This window comes from Gigantopelta aegis, chromosome 12 (genome assembly GCF_016097555.1).
Source record: "Gigantopelta aegis isolate Gae_Host chromosome 12, Gae_host_genome, whole genome shotgun sequence".
Classification (NCBI taxonomy): Eukaryota; Metazoa; Mollusca; class Gastropoda; order Neomphalida; family Peltospiridae; genus Gigantopelta; species Gigantopelta aegis.
In genome coordinates, this window is record NC_054710.1 from 50,366,524 (window position 1) to 50,388,073 (window position 21,550).

A 21,550-nucleotide genomic window follows, 5' to 3' on the forward strand; every position below is an offset into this window, starting at 1 on the left:
AATTACATATCAAATATATTTTTCTACATAAAATATTAGTGGTTGTATATTAAACGTGTTTCTGATCGTTCTAATATTTGTACAAGGTTAAATTCCATCTTATTTCCTAAAATATAGTTTTTTCATACGTACGAAATTATTTGAAGACAAAATCCAGTTTGGGTTTCTTACAAATATTGAGACAACCAGAAACACATTGAATATACAGACACTGATATTCTAAACAAGAAAATATATTTAATATGCAAGTTTAATCGTAGAAATAGTTTATTAGTAGGACACATCTTACAATGCAGCAAACTCAGGGATGTTCCTTTAACAGGGGAAAAAAGAATAATCAATTAAATTAATATTAATATCAATATTAATATAATATAATATGATGTGATGTGATGTGATGTGACGTGAGGTGACGCGACGCGATACGATGCGATGTGACATTATATAATATAATAAAAAATACAGAAACTAACAAAACATATCATGATCCCCCAAAACAAACAAAAAACTAAAAACAAACCCGCACGCACGCACGCACGCACGCACGCACACACACACACACACAAACGTGCAATAGGTATCTGGTTCCGATCCGTTGCGGCCCGGTCCGCTTTTTACCAACACCCCATTTGTACATGCTCTGCTGCGCAGGACAGGAAGAATACTAGTTGGTGTAGCCGCGTTTTTTAATCGATCAACTGAAAAGTAAGTAAGCATATTACATAAAGTACAATGCAAATTACATTCGAAATTCACGACGGCTCCACGGCATTTGCCGTACTGCCTTGTGCCTTTGCCGTGATATCAAAAATACCAGTTACTTTACGGCTATGAATAACAGTGCCCTTCTAATTACCCTCTGTGGTGCCCCTTTTGTGTAGGCCTATGTTTTTTTTTTTTTAAACTTGTATAACCCTAACTTTTATTTTAAAACATTAAACATGCACAAATTCGATGTTTCTCGATAGTGTTTGTATACAGTTTCTTTGTCATGTATTATAATTGCACATCGAACGTAACACATAAATTACGGTTGAAACGTACAGCATTACGGGAAAAAAAAAAAAACCGTAAATTTAACGTCGTACATTTACGAAAAAAAAACGTAAATAGCCGAAAAAGAATCCCGGGGCAATTTTTTTTTTTTTCGAAATAGGCTAAAGCATGCCTAGAAGAAAAAGAAGACTAAAGAAGACAAAGATTGTCAAAACTTTTTCATTATTTCAGGTAAAAATTATTATTATTATTATTAGCTATTTAAATGTCAGCTGCGTTCAACCAGACCGAGCGGAAAAACGTCCGCTAGACTGGTTTGTGCGCTTCACAATAAACCAAATGGCCACGTTGAGAACCAATCAAATAGATCACGAACGTTAGACAAACGTTTGCTGGCTGAACTTGGGGCTGTTGTTATTGATATTCTTCATGACAAATTTTGAAATTATAAAAAAAAAAGTCTGTCCCATCATTCTATAAAAAAATGTTTTTTGCTATTAATTTCAGTTTTGTTTGACGTAACAAGAAAAGTAAACGTGTATTGGAAATAACAAAACAATACTAATTTTGTGTGCAATTTACAAATCAATCGGCTTAGAAATGAATAACTTGTAGTAAATTTCTCTTAGTAATAAAAAAGGCGTTCCCTGTGGGACGGACTTATAGTGTTAATGTTTATTAGCCTATTGAACGGACCCATGCTAAAATCACCCAGATTAATTTATTCCCAATTAACTGAAACACTGAAATAAATGTGAACTATTTAATGTTTGTGGTTATTCTTGAATATTTCGTTTATTTAATTATTACCCATGCTCAGCAGTTGATAGGCCTATAGGCCTACATCACTGGTGTAGGAAGCGGGGAAGGGGTTACTTTGTAGCAGCATCGATGGTTTATATATTAATGTTATACGTGTGTCTGTGTGCCCACCCACCCCACTTTTTGGTATCTTCCTACAGGCTACACCCGTGTATATTAACAAACTCTGGGTACTAAGGCCTAAGCAGGAGCCAACAACGAACATTGTACCACTTCTTCTTCAAATGACCTTCACCTTTGCATGCGGAAAAAACCGCGATGACTTGTAGTATGTGCATGTGGCATCGAGAAATCCTTGATTGTTTTGTTGAGATCGCACGTTGTTGTTTTTGGAAAATAAATCTACAATGTATGAGATGACTGAAGTTACGATAATACGATATATTTTCCTCTATAGGCCTACAGTATTTAGCAGTTTCTAATAAAAGCCGTTTAATCGCCACACACGTTACCGTACTGTCATGCGATCTCGTGTGTCACCAATTACCGTGGTACCTAATAAGAGAACGTGTTAATGATTCCAATTTCAAACAAATTAGTTATGCTCATATCCATTCAACGTCCAGGCATGTCTAGTCTGGGTCCAGTCTCTAACAACGCCAGTGATTGGGTCCAGGGCACGGCGAAAGAAGGTGCCAAAAAGTGGGGTGGGGGTGTATAAAAACCATCGCTGCTCCACACTTTTTATTCTATAATTAAATGGGTCATTTGGTCAATCTTGTTATTACAATTATGTTTGTTGGAGAAAAAGTTGAAATTAGGGTGGATTTTTTTATTATTGTTAAATATAGAATTTACAACAAAAATAATATAAAGATTAAACTTTTTTTTAAACTAAATGATTTGGTTTGAACATTTATTTATTTAATTATTTGTATTTCAAATAATTTAACACTGAACATTTCATCCCTTTTCCTAAAGCTTTGATTGTATTGTTCTGAAACGTAATACACATATTCTCTTGGTAGTCTCCACAAAATAAAGATGAGTAAACTTGTAAAAACTTGGGGTTTTTGGGGTGGGTTTTTTTTTTAATTAATGAGATTGTAAAATTGAAATAGAAATCTTGATTAGTTAATTCTGAAACTTAGTACCTGTATTCTACAGTGATTCTCTGGAGATACCTTCACAAACTAATAGATAAAATTAACATATCTACTTTTATTATAGATTATTTTATTTTATTTCTTTAATGTTAAGACTTTAACATAATTGTCCAGCCATTCAAATATAATTTTCTTTCAGTCATACTCCATCTGCTCAAATGGTCCGAAACCAGTGGACTTTAATCCATTACCTGCTGTAATGAGATGGAACAGCAGCAGTGTTTGTTCAAGGAGACCAGATACGTCATAATCTCTCCCCACCAAAGTTGTCTTTAAGGACACCACAAAAAAATTAAAATACTGTTTTGTTTAATGACACCACTACAATACTTTACGATTTATTGATGAATGATCAATTTAACAGAATTACAGATACAAGTTTTTTGGGGGTTAAATTGACTTCCTAAAAAAGACTGCCTTAGTGCCCTTTGAAAATGTATGAACGTAGCCTTTGTGCCTTTTAGGTTAGCTTAGGTGCCCTTCATTTCCTAGATTTTTAAAGGCTATTATAGCCTGTCCGTTTAACACCGAATTTCGAGGCCTGAATTGTAATTACTATTGAATTTCATGTATTAGTGAAGGTGTGTATTCTAAAATATGTTCCTGTCAGCCAGAAATATGCTGAACATAATTTTGGTTTCATACATACTGTGTTTAGGCCAAGCGAATGAAAGTTATAGATTTGCGTCCGAACAATTTTAAAAACACATGAGGCTTTTTTTCATTTTTCATTATTCATTATTTTTATTGATCTATTATTTCCATGGTAGATTCAAGTCCAAATGAGGTCTTTGACATGTTTGAAGGTGGAATATAAACTATTGAACATTGTTAATTTCATTTTAATTGAGCTCTAACTAGCTAGCTAGGGCCTATTAGATTCAGTGTCTCCTTTGGATTGGTGGATCAAGGCAGTCCTCGCACTTGAATTTGTGTGCTGATAATCAAGTGCCTTTTTTGTGCAAATAATGAAACATTTTGTAAATAATGAACATTTTCAGCGGTACCTTTCACAGCATGCGGGCGGTGGACGCAAATCTATAACTTTCATTCTCATGGCCTTAGGTCAATTTGACGGAGGGTGCAAGTTTATAACGTTAATATTTCTAACTCTAAACCTAATACTTGTCCATTTCTTTGAACATTAAGAAACATTCCGGCATTGCATAGTCTTTATATGCTTTTCAGGTGGGGGTTTTTAATTTTTATTTATTTATTTATTTATTTATTATTTATTATTATTATTATTATTATTATTATTATTATTATTGTCTTGTAACAACGATTCTGGGCCGATTTAGATGAAATTTGGTAGGTAGTTGGGTACTTCGTGGGGGATTGATTGTCTTAAACCATTACATATACTTGTATTTATTCAAATTAGTATCTAGTATTATGTATTGTTTTCAAAATATGCCTTTATATAATAATAAAAAATGATATGATTATAAACTTCACTCCATGAGATATAAATCATATTTGACAAAAAACATGAAATATCCTCTTTTTATCGAGACCAAACGAAACTGCGATACTTTTGACTTTGTCAGTCTGTCGTGGCAAATTTTGATGAAATACATCAACAGTCTGTATGTTTAAAGGGACATTCCCGAGTTTGCTGCATTGTAAGATGTTTCCGACTAATAAAATATTTCTACGATTAAACTTGCATATTAAATATGTTTTCTTGTTTAGAATATCAGTGTCTGTATAATCAATGTGTTTCTAGTCATCTCAATATTTGTAAGAAGCCCAAACTGGATTTTGTCTAAAAATAATTTCGTACGTAAGAAAAAAATAGTTTTTAGGAAATAAAATAAAATTTTACCTAGTACAAATATTAGAACGGTCAAAAACACGTTTAATATACAGCCACTAATATTTTATGCAGAAAAATATATTTGATATGTAATTACAATCGTTAAAAAGTCTCTGTTAGTCGATAACATCTTAAAAATTGCAGCAAACTCAGGAATGTCCCTTCAACAGGTTTCATTGGCAAAATAGTTTGACTGTCCGCATCATGAATCTGGGTCACAACTGCCCACAACTGTGCAGAGATACGTTCTTGATCGTAACGGTTTCGATGATCACAGGGCATATAACTGAAAAAGTGTTTCCCATAAAATTGGGAATCCTGTGACTTGCAAGATGAGATAAACCTGTCACTTACCGCACCCAGTCAACTAAAACAATAGGTTTACGTTATATACAGGTAGGTGGGAATCCTGTGACTTGCAAGATGAGATAAACCTGTCACTTACCGCACCCAGTCAACTAAAACAATTGGTTTACGTTATATACAGGTAGGTGGGAATCCTGTGACTTGCAAGATGAGAAAAACCTGTCACTTACCGCACCCAGTCAACTAAAACAATTGGTTTACGTTATATACAGGTAGGTGGAAATCCTGTGACTTGCAAGATGAGACAAACCTGTCACTTACCGCACCCAGTCAACTAAAACAATTGGTTTACGTTATATACAGGTAGGTGGGAATCCTGTGACTTGCAAGATGAGATAAACCTGTCACTTACAGCACCCAGTCAACTAAAACAATTGGTTTACGTTATATACAGGTAGGTGGGAATCCTGTGACTTGCAACATGAGATAAACCTGTCACTTACCGCACCCAGTCAACTAAAACAATTGGTTTACGTTATATACAGGTAGGTGGGAATCCTGTGACTTGCAAGATGAGAAAAACCTGTCACTTACCGCACCCAGTCAACTAAAACAATTGGTTTACGTTATATACAGGTAGGTGGGAATCCTGTGACTTGCAAGATGAGACAAACCTGTCACTTACCGCACCCAGTCAACTAAAACAATTGGTTTACGTTATATACAGGTAGGTGGGAATCCTGTGACTTGCAAGATGAGATAAACCTGTCACTTACAGCACCCAGTCAACTAAAACAATTGGTTTACGTTATATACAGGTAGGTGGGAATCCTGTGACTTGCAACATGAGATAAACCTGTCACTTACCGCACCCAGTCAACTAAAACAATTGGTTTACGTTATATACAGGTAGGTGGGAATCCTGTGACTTGCAAGATGAGATAAACCTGTCACTTACCGCACCCAGTCAACTAAAACAATTGGTTTACGTTATATACAGGTAGGTGGGAATCCTGTGACTTGCAAGATGAGATAAACCTGTCACTTACCGCACCCAGTCAACTAAAACAATTGGTTTACGTTATATACAGGTAGGTGGGAATCCTGTCACTTGCAAGATGAGATAAACCTGTCACTTACCGCACCCAGTCAACTAAAACAATTGTTTTACGTTATATACAGGTAGGTGGGAATGTTTTCACTACATAAGCAAAACTTTGTAATCTTTATTGGTCGAAATAAAAATGGTAACATTTTGGGTGGAGGATTTTCACAGAAGAAAGTTAAAAATAATAGATGTAAAAATAGAAATCCCCATTTAACCTAACTTACACCTTGCAACGAACATAATATGTTGGCATAATTTCTGAAATTAAATATTGATTTTATTTTAACTAATTTCTATAATATACTTTAAAGGAGCTCAATCATGGGCGTCATTTGGTGTGGGACGGGGGACATGTCCCCCCCCCCCCCCACACTTTTAGCAGTGGGGGGGACAGAATATCTGATGTCACCCCCCCCCCACTTTACTCTAAATAATGTTCTCAGACAGCCACAATGACCTTCATTTTTCAAAATTTTCGGGGGGGGGGGGGGTGCCCCCAGACACCCCTAGAGTCGCTTCACGCCTAGGGCGCTCGAGATTAGTCGCACGAAATATTGTTAGAACCCAATTGTCCTCCCCCCCCCCCCCCCCTTTTTCCTTGCAAATGACGCCCATGAGCTCAATCACGGATTTAGTGGGCCTTGTTTCTCTAAATATGCATTATAAATGGAAATTACATTCATTTGGAATACCAAACCTAGTTAGGCCTACTGTATGATCAAAAACATTTTAAATGAACAACGATCGAGGGAATTCCACGACACGCTTCGTTTTTAAAATTTGGAAGTCTTCTTGTAAAAAGTCGTAAAAATACGGAAAAACAGACTCGTAGTGATGAGGCTATATATACGACAACCGTATAATGTATGTGTGGATTTTATATAAACGATCGCCATGTATAGAGACTTGGCAAATGAGGGCCGGCTATACACATGGCAAATAATAATAAAAATATATTATTTTATGACGAAAATAACCGCGAATACGCTGAAATAAAATAATAAGCAGTCGGAACATGAATTCGCCATTTATTATTATTATTATTATTATTATTATTATTAGGCCCGTGTGCAAATTATTTTGACTGGTTCGCAAAGTGGTATTTCGGCTTTAATGTATAGCGTAAAAAAACCAGTGTACTGTTGCATGTTTTGTCGTCCAACGGTTGGCTAATTATTACTTAACCCAGATGAATCCAGTTTTACGTGCAGGAACAAGTTCAGCCTGCCCTTTGTGCGTGTGTGCACGCACGTTAATCTTGCATTTTTATAGCCAAAACTCCTCCAGATAAAACACCGCCCCTCCACCCCAAAAAGGTAGTAGTAGGCTAATAATAATAATAGTAATAGTAGTAGTAGTAGTAGTAAATTGTATATTATTCTTACTATTATTATTACATGTATTATAATGTTGGTAAAATCACGTCGCGGTGGGTGGGGGGTGGGTGGGAGCGGTTGTTACAGAAACGTTACATAAATTTAGAGGGGGACCCGGGAGTGGTCTAAGCTTTACTAGTAGCCTATAAACAAAATTATTTTGAGTTTTATTGGCCCTTGCAATTTTGAGCATTTGAAATGTGACTAAATACAGCAAAATAACCTTTTAGTCAATTTTATTTACGGTAAAATTAATGTTTTTTTACAAAATGTACGTAAGCAGCCTCAAAATTGCAATCAGTGAAAAATTATTAAGTTCAAGCCCTGTTGTTAGTTTGTGTACTGTCTGTAGTTAGTTTCTCTTTCAGTTAAGCTACCTCAGCCGCTGATAAAAAAAAAAATTTATTTTGAGTTTTATTGGCCCTTGCAATTTTGAGCATTTGAAATGTGACTAAATACAGCAAAATAACCTTTTAGTCAAATTTATTTACGGTAAAATTAACTGTTTTACAAAATGTACGTAAGCAGCCTAAACATTGCAATCAGTGAAAAATTATTAAGTTCAAGCCCTGTTGTTAGTTTGTGTACTGTCCGTAGTTAGTTTCTCTTTAAGTTAATCTACCTCAGCCGCTGATAATTTGTAATTGTTATTATTTATTTATTATTTATTTATTATAATTAATTTTTTGTTAGTACTGTGGGGGCAATATGACGCTATTCATATATCTATGGAAAACGTACACAAAAGGGTCCGCTAAATTCATATACTCCCCCACCCCGTCCCCTGTTCAGAAAATGCACTGTTCGTACAGTACTTAGTATGTATTCCTCCTGTTCCAGATGGTTCGGTAATATGGATCAATGAAAGCATGAATGAATGTTTAACGACACCCCAGCACGAAAAACACATCGGCTATTGGGTGTCAAACTATGGTAATGCATACAAATAAGATGATGATCAACATCAATATAAAAAGTCAATATTTAAATAAAAACAGTGTAAAGAACTGTGCACAAATACAAATATCACAGATAGATACTGACCTTTACTCAAATTTCAATTCGTGCTGTATTGGCCATTCTCAAAGAGAATGTTTCACCCCTGCACCACGGTGAGGTTACAGAACGCGCAGGGGTGGATCAATCAAATACATGTACTTATTTACCGCCTATATACATTTTTGCTGTGAATATAGCCAGCCCTCGTTAGTGGAGGCTATAGACACGGCCTTCGTATATATAGTCACATCGTATATAAACACCGTCTAGTTCAGAGTATTCTTTAAAAATGTACCAATTCCTATCCCAATTCAGCTGTTATGGGATATTTTGTATAATAATGAATTTGACAAGGTGGAAAATGACGGTGTTTGTGATCCAGATGTGAGTTTTTCGCGTACGATTAACGATAAATTTACCTATAGATGCAAAAGCCTAACTAGTCGGGATTGTCGACGTTTAACTTGCTTCTGTTACTAAAATAAATTAATATATAAGCTTAATATCATTCAGTACATGTTTTTATTAATTTGTAATAACTTATTTTCATTTTGTTTTCTTTCTATTTACCCTACGTCGCAGAGGACGGTCAAGCGTTCTCGTTACACGAACTTGGTAAATCGTGTTGGCACTGCGGTTATTCGGGGAATGCCAGTCACGTGACTCAAAATAATACGTCACACCTCTGCTCTCCAAATAGCCGTTATTTTTCTCAGAATTATGGACCGTACCCATAATTCAATTATTTTTTTTTATAAAATACAATAATAAGTGTGATATGTTGGTTATGTAGATGGTTCAATAAAGAAAGAAGTGTTTTATTTAACGACGCACTCAACACATTTTTCATTTACGGTTATATGGCGTCAGACATATGGTTCAGGACCACACAGATTTTGAGAGGAAACCCGCTGTCGCCACTACTTGGGCTACTCTTCCGATTGGCAGCAAGGGATCTTTTATTTGCGCTTCCCACAGGCAGGATAGCACAAACCATGACCTTTGTTGAACCAGTTATGGATCACTGGTCGGTGCAAGTGGTTTACACCTACCCATTGAGCCTTGCGGATCACTCACTCAGGGTTTGGAGTCGGTATCTGGATTAAAAATCCCATGCCTCGACTGGGATCCGAACCCAGTACCTACCAGCATGTAGACCGATAGCCTGCCACGACGCCACCGAGGCCGGTGGTTCAATAAAGTACTTTTAGGTACAAATCAAATGTATATATTTCATATAATACTTTGTTGGGTCAATAATTAGGTCAACCATCCGTGACAGAGCGCGTTTAAGAGTATTTCCGTGCATTTATGGCGACTAATATTCTATACTTATATTAAAGGGATTGGATTATCCTCAATTTGTAGCCGTTTCAACGTTTTCGACAAATAACATAGCATTATTAAAATTAAAATATATGTTGTCTTGCTTAGAATATGATTATCTCTATATTCCATGTATTTCTGGACATTGTAATGTTTTGTATCTCAATATCGATTTTTGTCTAAAATAATTTTGAAGGTAAAAAACAGCCAAACAAATTTTAAAACATTGCGACCAAAGGTCATTCCGAATGTATTTATTAGTATATTGCTTTATATGTAAAACATTTTAAGGTAAGGTAGTGTTTTAAAAGACCTGAAAAGGAAGTGTGTGTTTATTTTGAAAATGCACGAATCTGGATACCAATGTTTATTTATGTTAGCATTACTGCCAAACAGATTACAAGTAATAATGTGGTTAAAATGATGGAACTACATGGTGAACACATTTCAGGCTAGCTCATTCTGCCCGAATGTCTCTATTGTTTTTGCCCGAATGTTAGTGATTTTCTCCAGCACAAGGTGGGCAGTTGCCCCCTCTCCCCTGACACGTGCTCTTATGGGATCAAACAGAAGTCTTGCTAGGTCTGAAACCACAGGTCAGCCCCTTTAATAAATTTTAGAACCAGCACCCAAAATGTTACCAATTTTGATATGTCATATATTAAAAATATTGTAATATATAACAGGCTATATTTTTAAAATAATTGTATATCTTGGTTATCTGGTCTAAAACCAACCTGGAGATAGAAAAGTACTTTTAAAAGTAAGATTACATTTTTAAAACATTTAACAAGTAACTGTTAAATTAATAAGATCAGGTGAAATTATTTGCATACGTAAATGCAGGAATAAGCTGGTAGCTTTCGAATTTCATTGGCTTTCATTTTTTTCACAACTTGTATCTGGGCAAAATGTGGGGGAAATGTAACAGTAATTAAAGGTAGGAGTAATTTATCTTAGTTGTTAACAATTTGGTTCGGACTTTAGCAAAAGCGGGCCACTTCGTAGACCTCAACATCGCTAGTCCACCGCCCCGATGTCACAATCGTTCCGACGGCCCTGGAAAGAAAAAAACCCCCAAACAAACAAATCTATTTTTGTGTGAAATTTACAAAGAACTAAATAATTTGTAGCAACTTCCATAGTATGAAAAAACGCGTCCCCGGTGGAACGGACTATAGACGAACCGCCTCCCTCCCCGCCACACACACACACACTCGAAAAGCTGGCTAGGGCCCTGGAACTCCAGACATGAGGATTTTTTTCCTGAGCCACTATGGGGTGTACTGATTCAGAAAAAAAACTAAAAACTAATTTCCCTTTACTTTTTTTTTTTTTCATCCGCAAATTAGTTTTTATAACCAAACTAATATTTAAGTGGCGTAGGCCTACGGAACGGCGTCTGAACAAACCCTTACCTGCGCTGCTGCGCAGGACAGGCAGAATACTAGTTGGTGTAGCCGCGTTTTCAAAGCGACCATCTGAAAAATAACTTGGCATCTTACATTAAGTATAAAGTAATTAATATTTAATTTTATGTGTTAGTGAAGGCGTGTATTAGAAATTATGTTCTTGTAAGCCAGAAATATGCTGCACCAATGAATTACAAGTGACCTAGTCCGAAGGGACGTAGAATGTGTGGTTCTTCTATGGTCGACTACAGTCACTTTTCGCACCCTTGTTTTGGCTTTGTACACAATAAATATAGCATATCTCGCCGTAATTTCACTTGAAATCCATATTTCGTAAAAGGTACAATTTTTTAATCATATAATTTTCTTCAAACACATTGAATTCAGGTGCATTAGTAATGTAAAAAAACAACAAAACAAAACAACACAAACAATCGCCCCCCCCCCCCCCCCCCGAAAACCCCCCAAACAATTCAATAGCAACTTTGCATTGGAATTTCTCCAGCATTCTTAAACCGTTTATGGTTATTGCAAGGATAGGCAAAGTGACGTCATTGGAATACTGAAGTCATTCAAATTCAGAATTAGCTATATTATTACAATGCTTCGCTACATTCAAATAAAAACTGGTCTATTAACGTTGACCACTGTCAAATTTCTATAACAAGCAGACAACGCTGTTTACAGGTTGGTTTTTTTTAAATAATTATTATTATATATTTTTTTTAATATATAATTATGGACAAAATATTAATTTTAAGTTTTAAAAGATGAAAGAAATAAAAAGTACCTTTTGTCAAATATATCATAAACAAAATTACCGTTTTATTTATTGTGTACGAAACCAAACAAAGGGTCCAAAAAGTGACTGTCGTTGACAGTAAGAAAAGTATTGACGTAACGTGCCCCGCGCACTACAAGTGACCAAATTACAGAATGGGGCCTACACCAAGGCACAAAGGGCCAAACGAATTGAAACATAAAGCCCAACTGCACAAGTACTAATACTATAGTTACATATACAAGAGTAGGCTACGCTTTAGTAACTACAACACATTCTGCGTTATTTGTGCACCATGACTGGCAAGGTCGATGACACTGACGTTGGACGATTTATTTTGATAATACTGTTGCAAGTAGGCCCTACTTCTATCGGGATTTAGGTTATATATTTTAGTTTTTTGTGTCCATTTGTTACACTACTTCGGTTGAGAAATGGTTGAAACATGGTGCCACAAGTTTTCAATACCAGTTATATATAGGGTAGGTAGCAATATTCGGACGTAGAAAGAACCGCACTGTCTACGTCCCTTTGGCTTAACATTGACAGAACATTTCTGCAACATAATTTGAGTTTCATACAAATTAGGGGAGATTCGGGAAATTGCGGACATCGGCAGAAACAGAAGCTAAATGAATGTTTATTTACTTCCTTTAATGTATTCCAACAAATTAATGGTGTAATTATTGTTGTAATACTTAGATATTTTATCTGTGCAGTGTTTGTGCCAGCAGGATTAACGGGTAAAATTACGTATCCAAAAATAATTCTAGGGTAAAATTACGTACCCAAAATAAATCTTTCTTCTTCTTTTTTGGCACCATACATAAAAAGAACAAATAAATTGAAACTAATGACACAAATACAATAACCATACTGAGCCAATACTTTGAGGTACGTTTTTTGCCAAATCGGTTACATTTTCGCCAACGAAAATGGTTCGTTTTTTTGTAGTGGTTCCATTTTAGCCTAGTCCCATTGGCTAAATTTCAGTCAATCGTTTGTGGCTTACGTTGATTTTTTTTTTTTTTGGAGGGGAGGGGGGGGGGGGGGGGGGGGGGGGGGGGGGGGGGGTTTGTGCTCAACATGAAACCGAATTACCTTTTCGAGAACAGTCAAAATAGTTTGGGAAAGTTTCCATCATTCGCTGTCGCTGAAAGCAGCTTATTTCATGAATAATCGGACAATTAATTCAAAAATATGAAGGCAGGTTTACAAATTTCCTGTTGACTGTTACATTCGTCATTCATTCTCCTATGAAACATGGAAAATATCACCATGAGCTGGCCCGGATTTTAGACTCCAAATGCCGGGAAATCCTTTTTTTTCTAGGGTAGGCCAGGACCCCCAGATACCCCTCCCAATAAGGCGTCTTCGCCTGCCTGCTCTGCGATCACAAATTCATAACAACGTACCTAAATGTTTTGGGGTTTTTTGTTGTTTTTCTGGCGGAAACCCTGGTTTGCCATATGTTTACATATCAATAAAATGTTTAACACTTCATTTCTGTTTGTATTAAAGCCGCACACCCTAGTTCCATCCAGCGAAAATAAATTATAGTTTGGTTAATCTACAAACCTGTAACACACTTAGATCACGTTTTTATCAAATGGAGTGAAAAAGCAGGTTTTATATCGATAAATACCATGGGAATCCCCATGTCCCAATTGCTTGAAATAATTTTGAAAGTTAGTATTCTGATGTCACCGGTAGATGTCGCTCGAAGCACAACAATGCCTACGTCACGACAAATTTCACAGAGTGCGCACAGACTTGGGGTGCGTTCTTTTCACCTCTCCTGGACATGTTCCAACTGTTCTGTCCTGGTTGTATCCCCTCTCCAGATATCGTAAGACTTAGCAAAATTATTGGTTTTACGGGTTTGTAACGTTTTGTATTAAGACATTTACTTGTCTGAACTTTATTGTTACTGAAAATGTTCACGAACTGTGAAGAAAAATCTCACAAATGAACAACAAATCGGATGTTGATTGCGCGAACCGTGCACGAGAAAACAAACCGAACCAAAATGATAACGGTCACGTGGTATACCAACATCTGTGACGTTTACACAGGAAGATTCCCTCTAAAAATAGATTGGACCTCGCTTGCTTAACGGTTTTTTCTCGACAACACGTCTTGTGAAAAAATGCAAAAAATGCATTTCGTGGTTTTACAAACATCAGGATTACCAAAAAGCACTTCAGGTGAATGGAAATGTGTATTCTAAATAATAAAATGTACGTAAAGTGCAATTTTATTTGTGAAAAATGGGGTTTAATAGCGAAAAACAACGCCGTAATGGTTAACAAATAAACGTAACTAGGGTGTGTCCCTTTAACACTTCATCGTAGATCTAACTGAAGTTTACTATTATGCTATGTCATATCCATAAACTATTTTAACACTTCATTTCTGTTTGTATTAACACTTCATCGTAGATCTAACTGAAGTTTACTATTATGCTATGTCATATCCATAAAATGTTTAACACTTCATTTCTGTTTGTATTAACAGTTCTAACTAAAGTTTGTTTCAATAAAAGCACGCCCATTTCACTATTGGAAAATGTACCTATTGAAATTATTATTCCAAATTTATGCTTACGACAGTAGCTTTTTTTCTTTTTCGGATTAAAGTTATGGACACTACAAGCATATATAACAAGACATAAATGCACTTCATCGAACTAATATTATGGTATGTATTTGCCGGAATGTCCAATTCATAAACAATTGTAAACATAATATTTATTTTATCTAAGATTTAAATGACTGATAAAGAACCAAGTGTGCGTGTATGCACCACATGCAGGCGCGGATTCAGGCCTCCGTATATTTGGTCGAACAATATATATTACAGAATCCAGGAAAAATGCAAACTTATCCTGACCACCTGTCAAGGACGTTTAAATTATGTTTTCAAAAGTAACCACGGCTTTTGGGCCCCTTTATTAACAAATCCTGGATCAGCGCCTGACATGACTAATAAATATGAATGTAAGAGATAAAATAAAACTGCCAGTTGTGCTGAGATATCTTAAACTTATAGTTCCATTTCCAACTATTTGTAAGGCACAATATACTGATGTACTCAACTAAGCAAAAAACCAGAAATTTTAGAATTAGTAATATTTGGTTATGGACAATACCAAACAAAACCTGGGTTGTAGATATACAATCATAATATACGTAGCCGGTATGCAAACATATATGCTGTCATACTTTAGCTTAAAACTGTCAGAAAATAAATGGTATTGTTTTTAATACCAAGTAAACAGTAACGGTTGTCGTAAATTAAAAAAAAAAAACAAATCATTCAACTTTGAATATAACTATAAAAGGTTTGACACAAAACAATTAGCATGTTCCATATTTAAAAAAATCATTCAACTTTGAATATAACTATACAAGGTTTGACACAAAACAATTAGCATGTTCCATATTTAAAAAAATCATTCAACTTTGAATATAACTATAAAAGGTTTGACACAAAACAATTAGCATGTTCCATATTTAAAAAAAATCATTCAACTTTGAATATAACTATACAAGGTTTGACACAAAACAATTAGCATGTTCCATATTTAAAAAAATCATTCAACTTTGAATATAACTATACAAGGTTTGACACAAAACAATTAGCATGTTCCATATTTAAAAAAAAAAAAATCATTCAACTTTGAATATAACTATACAAGGTTTGACACAAAACAATTAGCATGTTCCATATTTAAAAAAAAAAAAATCATTCAACTTTGAATATAACTATACAAGGTTTGACACAAAACAATTAGCATGTTCCATATTTTAAAAAAAATAAAATCATTCAACTTTGAATATAACTATAAAAGGTCTGACACAAAACAATTAGCATGTTCCATATTTAAAAAAATCATTCAACTTTGAATATAACTATACAAGGTTTGACACAAAACAATTAGCATGTTCCATATTTTTAAAATTAAAAATAAATAAATACAGTTTTAAAATGTTTAAGGTGATTATTAATAGTTTCCATTTCATCAGCAGCAAATCTACTGTTCATGGCCGGATGTGACATCTGGTAGTGTCCATAATCAATCAACTGAACACATTTATTTTCAAAATATTAACATTTCCGTATTAAGCTTGCTACTTGTATTATGTGTCAGTGTAACCTTTACTATATATGACTTGTTTGTAAAGGTAAATTGTAGGGGAAATTTGGCCGCAATGTTTTTTCTCCTCAAATTTCTCCTTAAACTCTAAAAACCCCCAAAATGTAATGAAATATAAATTTGCCAAAATATATCACATTCATATGAAATCTATACTTTGTTGACATTTAATCACTTAGCTGTGGGCATTTAAGTTACATTTTACCACTAAGTTTCTATATTACTTGTTTGGTTACGGCCACTACAAAGAATACTTACTGAATGTAATCTACCCCTAGTAGTACGTCATCGGTAGTATTCTATCTTCATTGTGAACTTAATTGGTGATGCAAGTTAAAAAATAGCTCAATACTCAACACGAGGAATGTCCTGCTAGTCATAATTTTTTTATTTTTGTATGGGTTAATGCTGGATGAATAGCAATTAGAAATTCAGCTATAGTATTTATATTTGTTCTTATTTTAACATGGTGTAGCTTTATAAAATAAAACACTAGACAATTTAAGTAAATATTTTTGTATTTTTTAATTGTATCTCAATTTATAATTATGCTTTTTTGAAAAGTTACGGACAGGACTACAAATCCACATTCAGAGTGTATGTTTTCAAATCCTTCAGCTCCTTAACTTGTCTATTACTTTACACTTTTTATTCCTAAAACATAAATACTAATTAGTTGTGAGAAAATTCAGTGCAACATGATTTAATTTCACTTAATTGTTAAAGACGTAATGTCCATTTAGCATACGGTATAGACTGTCTTTGAAATAAACAATAACAAACTAGAATTTACATAAATTGCAGTAACTTTGAAACTTGATAATCAATTTTTATAAAATAACTCACATTTTAAAGAGAATTGAAGTGTCTGCAAACCACTGTAATTTTAACATAAAACATGCTCAATACACTGTACAAGAAATGGATGATTTTTATATTTTTTTTGCATTTTATTCTGTTTTATCACCATATATTTAGCAAAATAAAGAGCAGACAAAAGTAATGTTGGCTTTCCTCATCAGTGCCAACATCTACACTAAGGTTGAGGGGACCTTTTCCTTTTGCTCGATTTTCTAGGGGTGTTGGGAGTTCGCGTCGTTAACTGATTCAAGTGCCAGTTTAATTGCATGGTCTACTGCCCTGATTTTGGGACATGTGGAAACGAATTCCACATCTGGGTTTATGTTCACGTCATTGGTGGTAGCCGGCCTGACAGGGTGCACCTCCGAGTCTGTGTCCCGCGGTTCGGTAGTCGTTGTCACGGGCGCTGTTGGCGGGTTGGGGGATGTAGGGGAGTCCGTCGCTACAAGGTTTGTCTCTATCTCTACTCTTATTTCATTTATACTATCTGGTTTTCCTGGGCTAAGCCATTGATCCTGGCTAACTAAAGGACTGGATGTCGTTACTTCCATTATTGTGTTCATGTGTTTGAGAAATATGAATTAAAGTTTAAGGTCTAAGAAGAGTTGGATTGGTTAGGGAGATATGCCGACTAACTACTATGTAGCTTAGCACAAAAAATCCTGTGTTCAAATAGTAACAGAAAACTACAATGTAATATCACGTCCATCCTGCTAGCAAAAATGAACACAAATATTGAAACGAAATGGCTAACAAAGACAAAAATGAACACAAATATTGAAACGAAATGGCTAACAAAGACAAACATGAACACAAATATTGAAACGAAATGGCTAACTAAAACAAACATGAACACAAATATAGAAACGAAATGACCAACAAAGACAAACATGAACACAACTATAGAAACGAAATGGCTAACAAAGACACACATGAACACAAATATAGAAACGAAATGGCTAACTAAAACAAACATGAACACAAATATAGAAACGAAATGACCAACAAAGACAAACATGAACACAAATATAGAAACGAAATGGCCAATAAAGACAAACATGAACACAAACATAGAAACGAAATGGCTAACAAAGACAAACATGAACACAAACATAGAAACGAAATGGCTAACTAAGACAAAACTTATCACGAATATAGAAACGAAATATCACGTCTCTCCTGCTAGCAAACATGAACACAGATATAGAAACGAAATGGCTGGCTAACAAAGACAATTACTGCGCTTACCTTACTCCTAAGTACAGTGTCTGCTTTAACGTCTGTCTTGATCCGGGTTCTGGTCGATAGTCGATGATTTCCTGGCTGTTCTCCTAGATAGAGATCCATAGAATCATCCACTATTTTGCCAAATACCCAGTCGACTCTGCTTGTGCAGAGATACGGCCCTGATCATGTATTGCAGTTGTGCCGTGGATTACCTTGGATGTTTCATCAATTGCCTTAAAACGTGTATCACACCCCCATTTCCACACAAAGCGCCCCAAACCATTACACTTCCACCTCCGAATCTGTCATCTTCACTGGCACAACACTGAGCATGACATTCACCACGTCGTCTCCAAACCCTCTGCCTGCCATCGGTAAATCGCAGTGTGACTATTGATTCATTGCCAAACACGACTCTATTCCATTTCTATTTGACCCATTCATTTATTTTGAAGAAGGATCCTCCACCTTAGTGTGAGCACTGTCAGTGTACTCTGACAGTACGTCATATTTTGGTGGAGTGTACCCATCTGAAAGCAATTCGAAGAAATATATTTGGACTACGAACTGTGATGGAATCCTTTCGATTCCATCCAGAACTTATTTTACAATTTTTACGTGATACTGAATTTTATTCAAAATTTTAATTATATATATATATGTGATATCTGTATTTTTACAGTCCTTTACACTGTGTTTTTATTTAACTGTTGAAAGTTTATATTGATGATGATCATCACACTGTTGTTGCATTTTGCCATAGTTTGACACCCAATAGCCGATGTATTTTTCGTGCTGGGGTGTCGTTAAACATTCATTCATTCATTCATTCTATTCCATTTCCTCCGAGTCCATCGCAAGTGGCGTTCTCACAGTTGACGTTGACGAAATTGGGTCCAACAAATGGGCGCCGTGCGTGGAGGTGAGCGGTTCTCGGCCGATTTCGGATCGTTTGCGTGGACATCCAACGTCTGAGAAGTTCATTACTGGTTGCTGTAGCTGTCATGAAATGGTTGCGGAGGTGACGTAACACAATATGATGGTCATCTGCCTGTGACGTCACACGTGTTCTACCCTGTCGGGGGCGGTCATCTGTGGTAATCATGTACGCAGATCATAAATTGACCGTCGACTGTAACCCAGCGTCCTTGCAACGTCAGCCTCTGACGTTCCCGCGTGCAACATGCCGACGGCACGTTCACGCTGCACATATATGAGGCGTGGCTTCAAAACAGGTCGTAACAAACATCGTTTTGATGTGTGTTTTTCTTTGTGTCAGACTTCTTCGAGCAAGTAACGATGAAAACACGTATGCTGTTGTAGTCACGTGACCAGTGGCACGTGCAAAACCAATTTTGCGTCAATGGTGCTGTGCATGTGCTATGGATCGGGTCACGTGGGCTGTGATGGGCTTCAAATGGAGTGTCGTCATTGCCATTACAATATTTATTCCTGAGAAATACCTGCTTTCAACACTCATTGACTTTATTCAAATTTTATATTGTGAAGGTTTTAATTTGACTCAGTTTACTTTTAACTTATTTCAATAACAATGCATCAGTAAGTATAGTAATGTCAAGGATGGGTCATAGATTACTGGTGGCCAAATATTATTCAGTGAAATGTTGCATGTGAAAGCACATGGAAAGAAATTACTTGTCAGGGTATTTTCGTTCGTTCGCAGACTTCCTTTAAAAAAATAAATATATATTACTTGCCATCGGGCTCGACGGAAGTCATTAATTAGTGGCATGATTCCAAAGACCACTGGTCTCAGGCATAGGACCCTGTATTCTAGAACCCCTGTATTTATCTCATGCTACACCTACGTCGTGGGTCATAACAATATTTTAAAAACTGTTATGCCACTCTTCTGACATCATGGTTAGCTATACACGTAGCAGCTGCATGCTTGCAGTTTATGCAGTTGATATCTTTCAGCATTATTGTAACTGATATTGCCGAATATTATTAGCATCGATTGTGAAACAAATTCATTCATATTTAAGCTTTGTTTATTGTTAGGCCATAACCTAGCTGGTGAAATGGAGGTTGTTTTTTTGTCCTGCATCTCCGTTCAAGCAGTTGAAGTCGCCATAATATTTTAAACCTAATGCGTGTATACGCGTGCCACAGCTCACGTTGTCGGTCCACGTTTTTACTTTAGCGCCAGATGCATGTTGAGCCGTTTGGATAGAACAGTCAAGCATGAGGTTGTTATTTCTAGGCCACATTCATCTCAATAATTAACGCCAGACATACTAATTATTTCTTTCATTTTACATAACAACGACACCATAATTTAACATTAATTATTAGCTGCTTAATAATACTGTACAATTGCTTTCTTACATTGTATTACTGGAAGTAGTAGTATTATATTAAAATATTACGATTTTAACCAAGTGTATAATTTGGAATGTGTCAGTATGAACACGGAACCGGATGAAACATTACAACAGGTACAGATACTACCGATAAATGATCACTTCGCCTATTTTTATTTTTATTTTGTATTATACTTGTCCCTTTTCTCTTGAGAAGAGAGAAGTCACTTCTCCGACCTTTTTAATTAGACTACAGAGCCTGCATTATGTGTCAGGTATGTGTGCGTGTGGTTTATGCATGAGTAATATGGTTTGGGCACAGCATTACCATTTGTAGTTACGTGTATTATTGTTATTATTCTTTACAGCTATGGCACTGTCACAGATCGTATTTGAAGTCGTTTTGATTACCTCTCTTATTGGAAAGAACTCTGCTGAAGGTAAACCTTTCAAAGTAGTAATACAGTTACAGAGTATGTCACTGTAAAAAAAAACAAAAAAACCCCAACAGCAACAAAACAAACAAACAAAAACAACCCCCAAAAACAGAGGGCTTGAAACAGAAAGTAAAATATAGCTTAATATGTTTTGTTTTTAGTTTTTGTAATACCAATATGTCCAGCATCCATTTGATGTCCGTCTGTCCATCAACTCTTTCTTTGAAGAATATCACTGGATAATTCTTAAACGTGGGACAATGATCCCCTGGGGCATACTAAACATATTTAGGACATGTTGAATATTATTATTTAATTTGATTTTTTTTTAAATTAACTTGGAAATTTGAATGTCTATCTTAATTGTCCTAAAACTTCTAAAACGTGGTACAGTGATTGTTTGGGGCAGTCTCCAAACATTACTTTAGAGACATTTTGGAGTTTTGAAATTTTGAGTTTTTATTTAGTGATAACACTGTGTTTCATCG

The 21,550-nt window shown here is 35.5% G+C and overlaps 1 protein-coding gene across 1 annotated transcript in view; it reads left to right on the forward strand.

Annotated features, from left to right (window-relative positions):
* Positions 1-656: 656 nt before the first annotated feature.
* Positions 657-21,550, forward strand: part of LOC121386132 — a 33,034-nt gene continuing 12,140 nt past the window's right edge. Inside the window, exons 1-2 of the mRNA XM_041516932.1 lie at positions 657-705; positions 20,994-21,065. Of these exons, the coding sequence (XP_041372866.1) occupies positions 20,996-21,065 (70 nt within the window). The 5' untranslated portion in view covers positions 657-705; positions 20,994-20,995. The remainder of the gene's footprint in view (positions 706-20,993; positions 21,066-21,550) is intronic.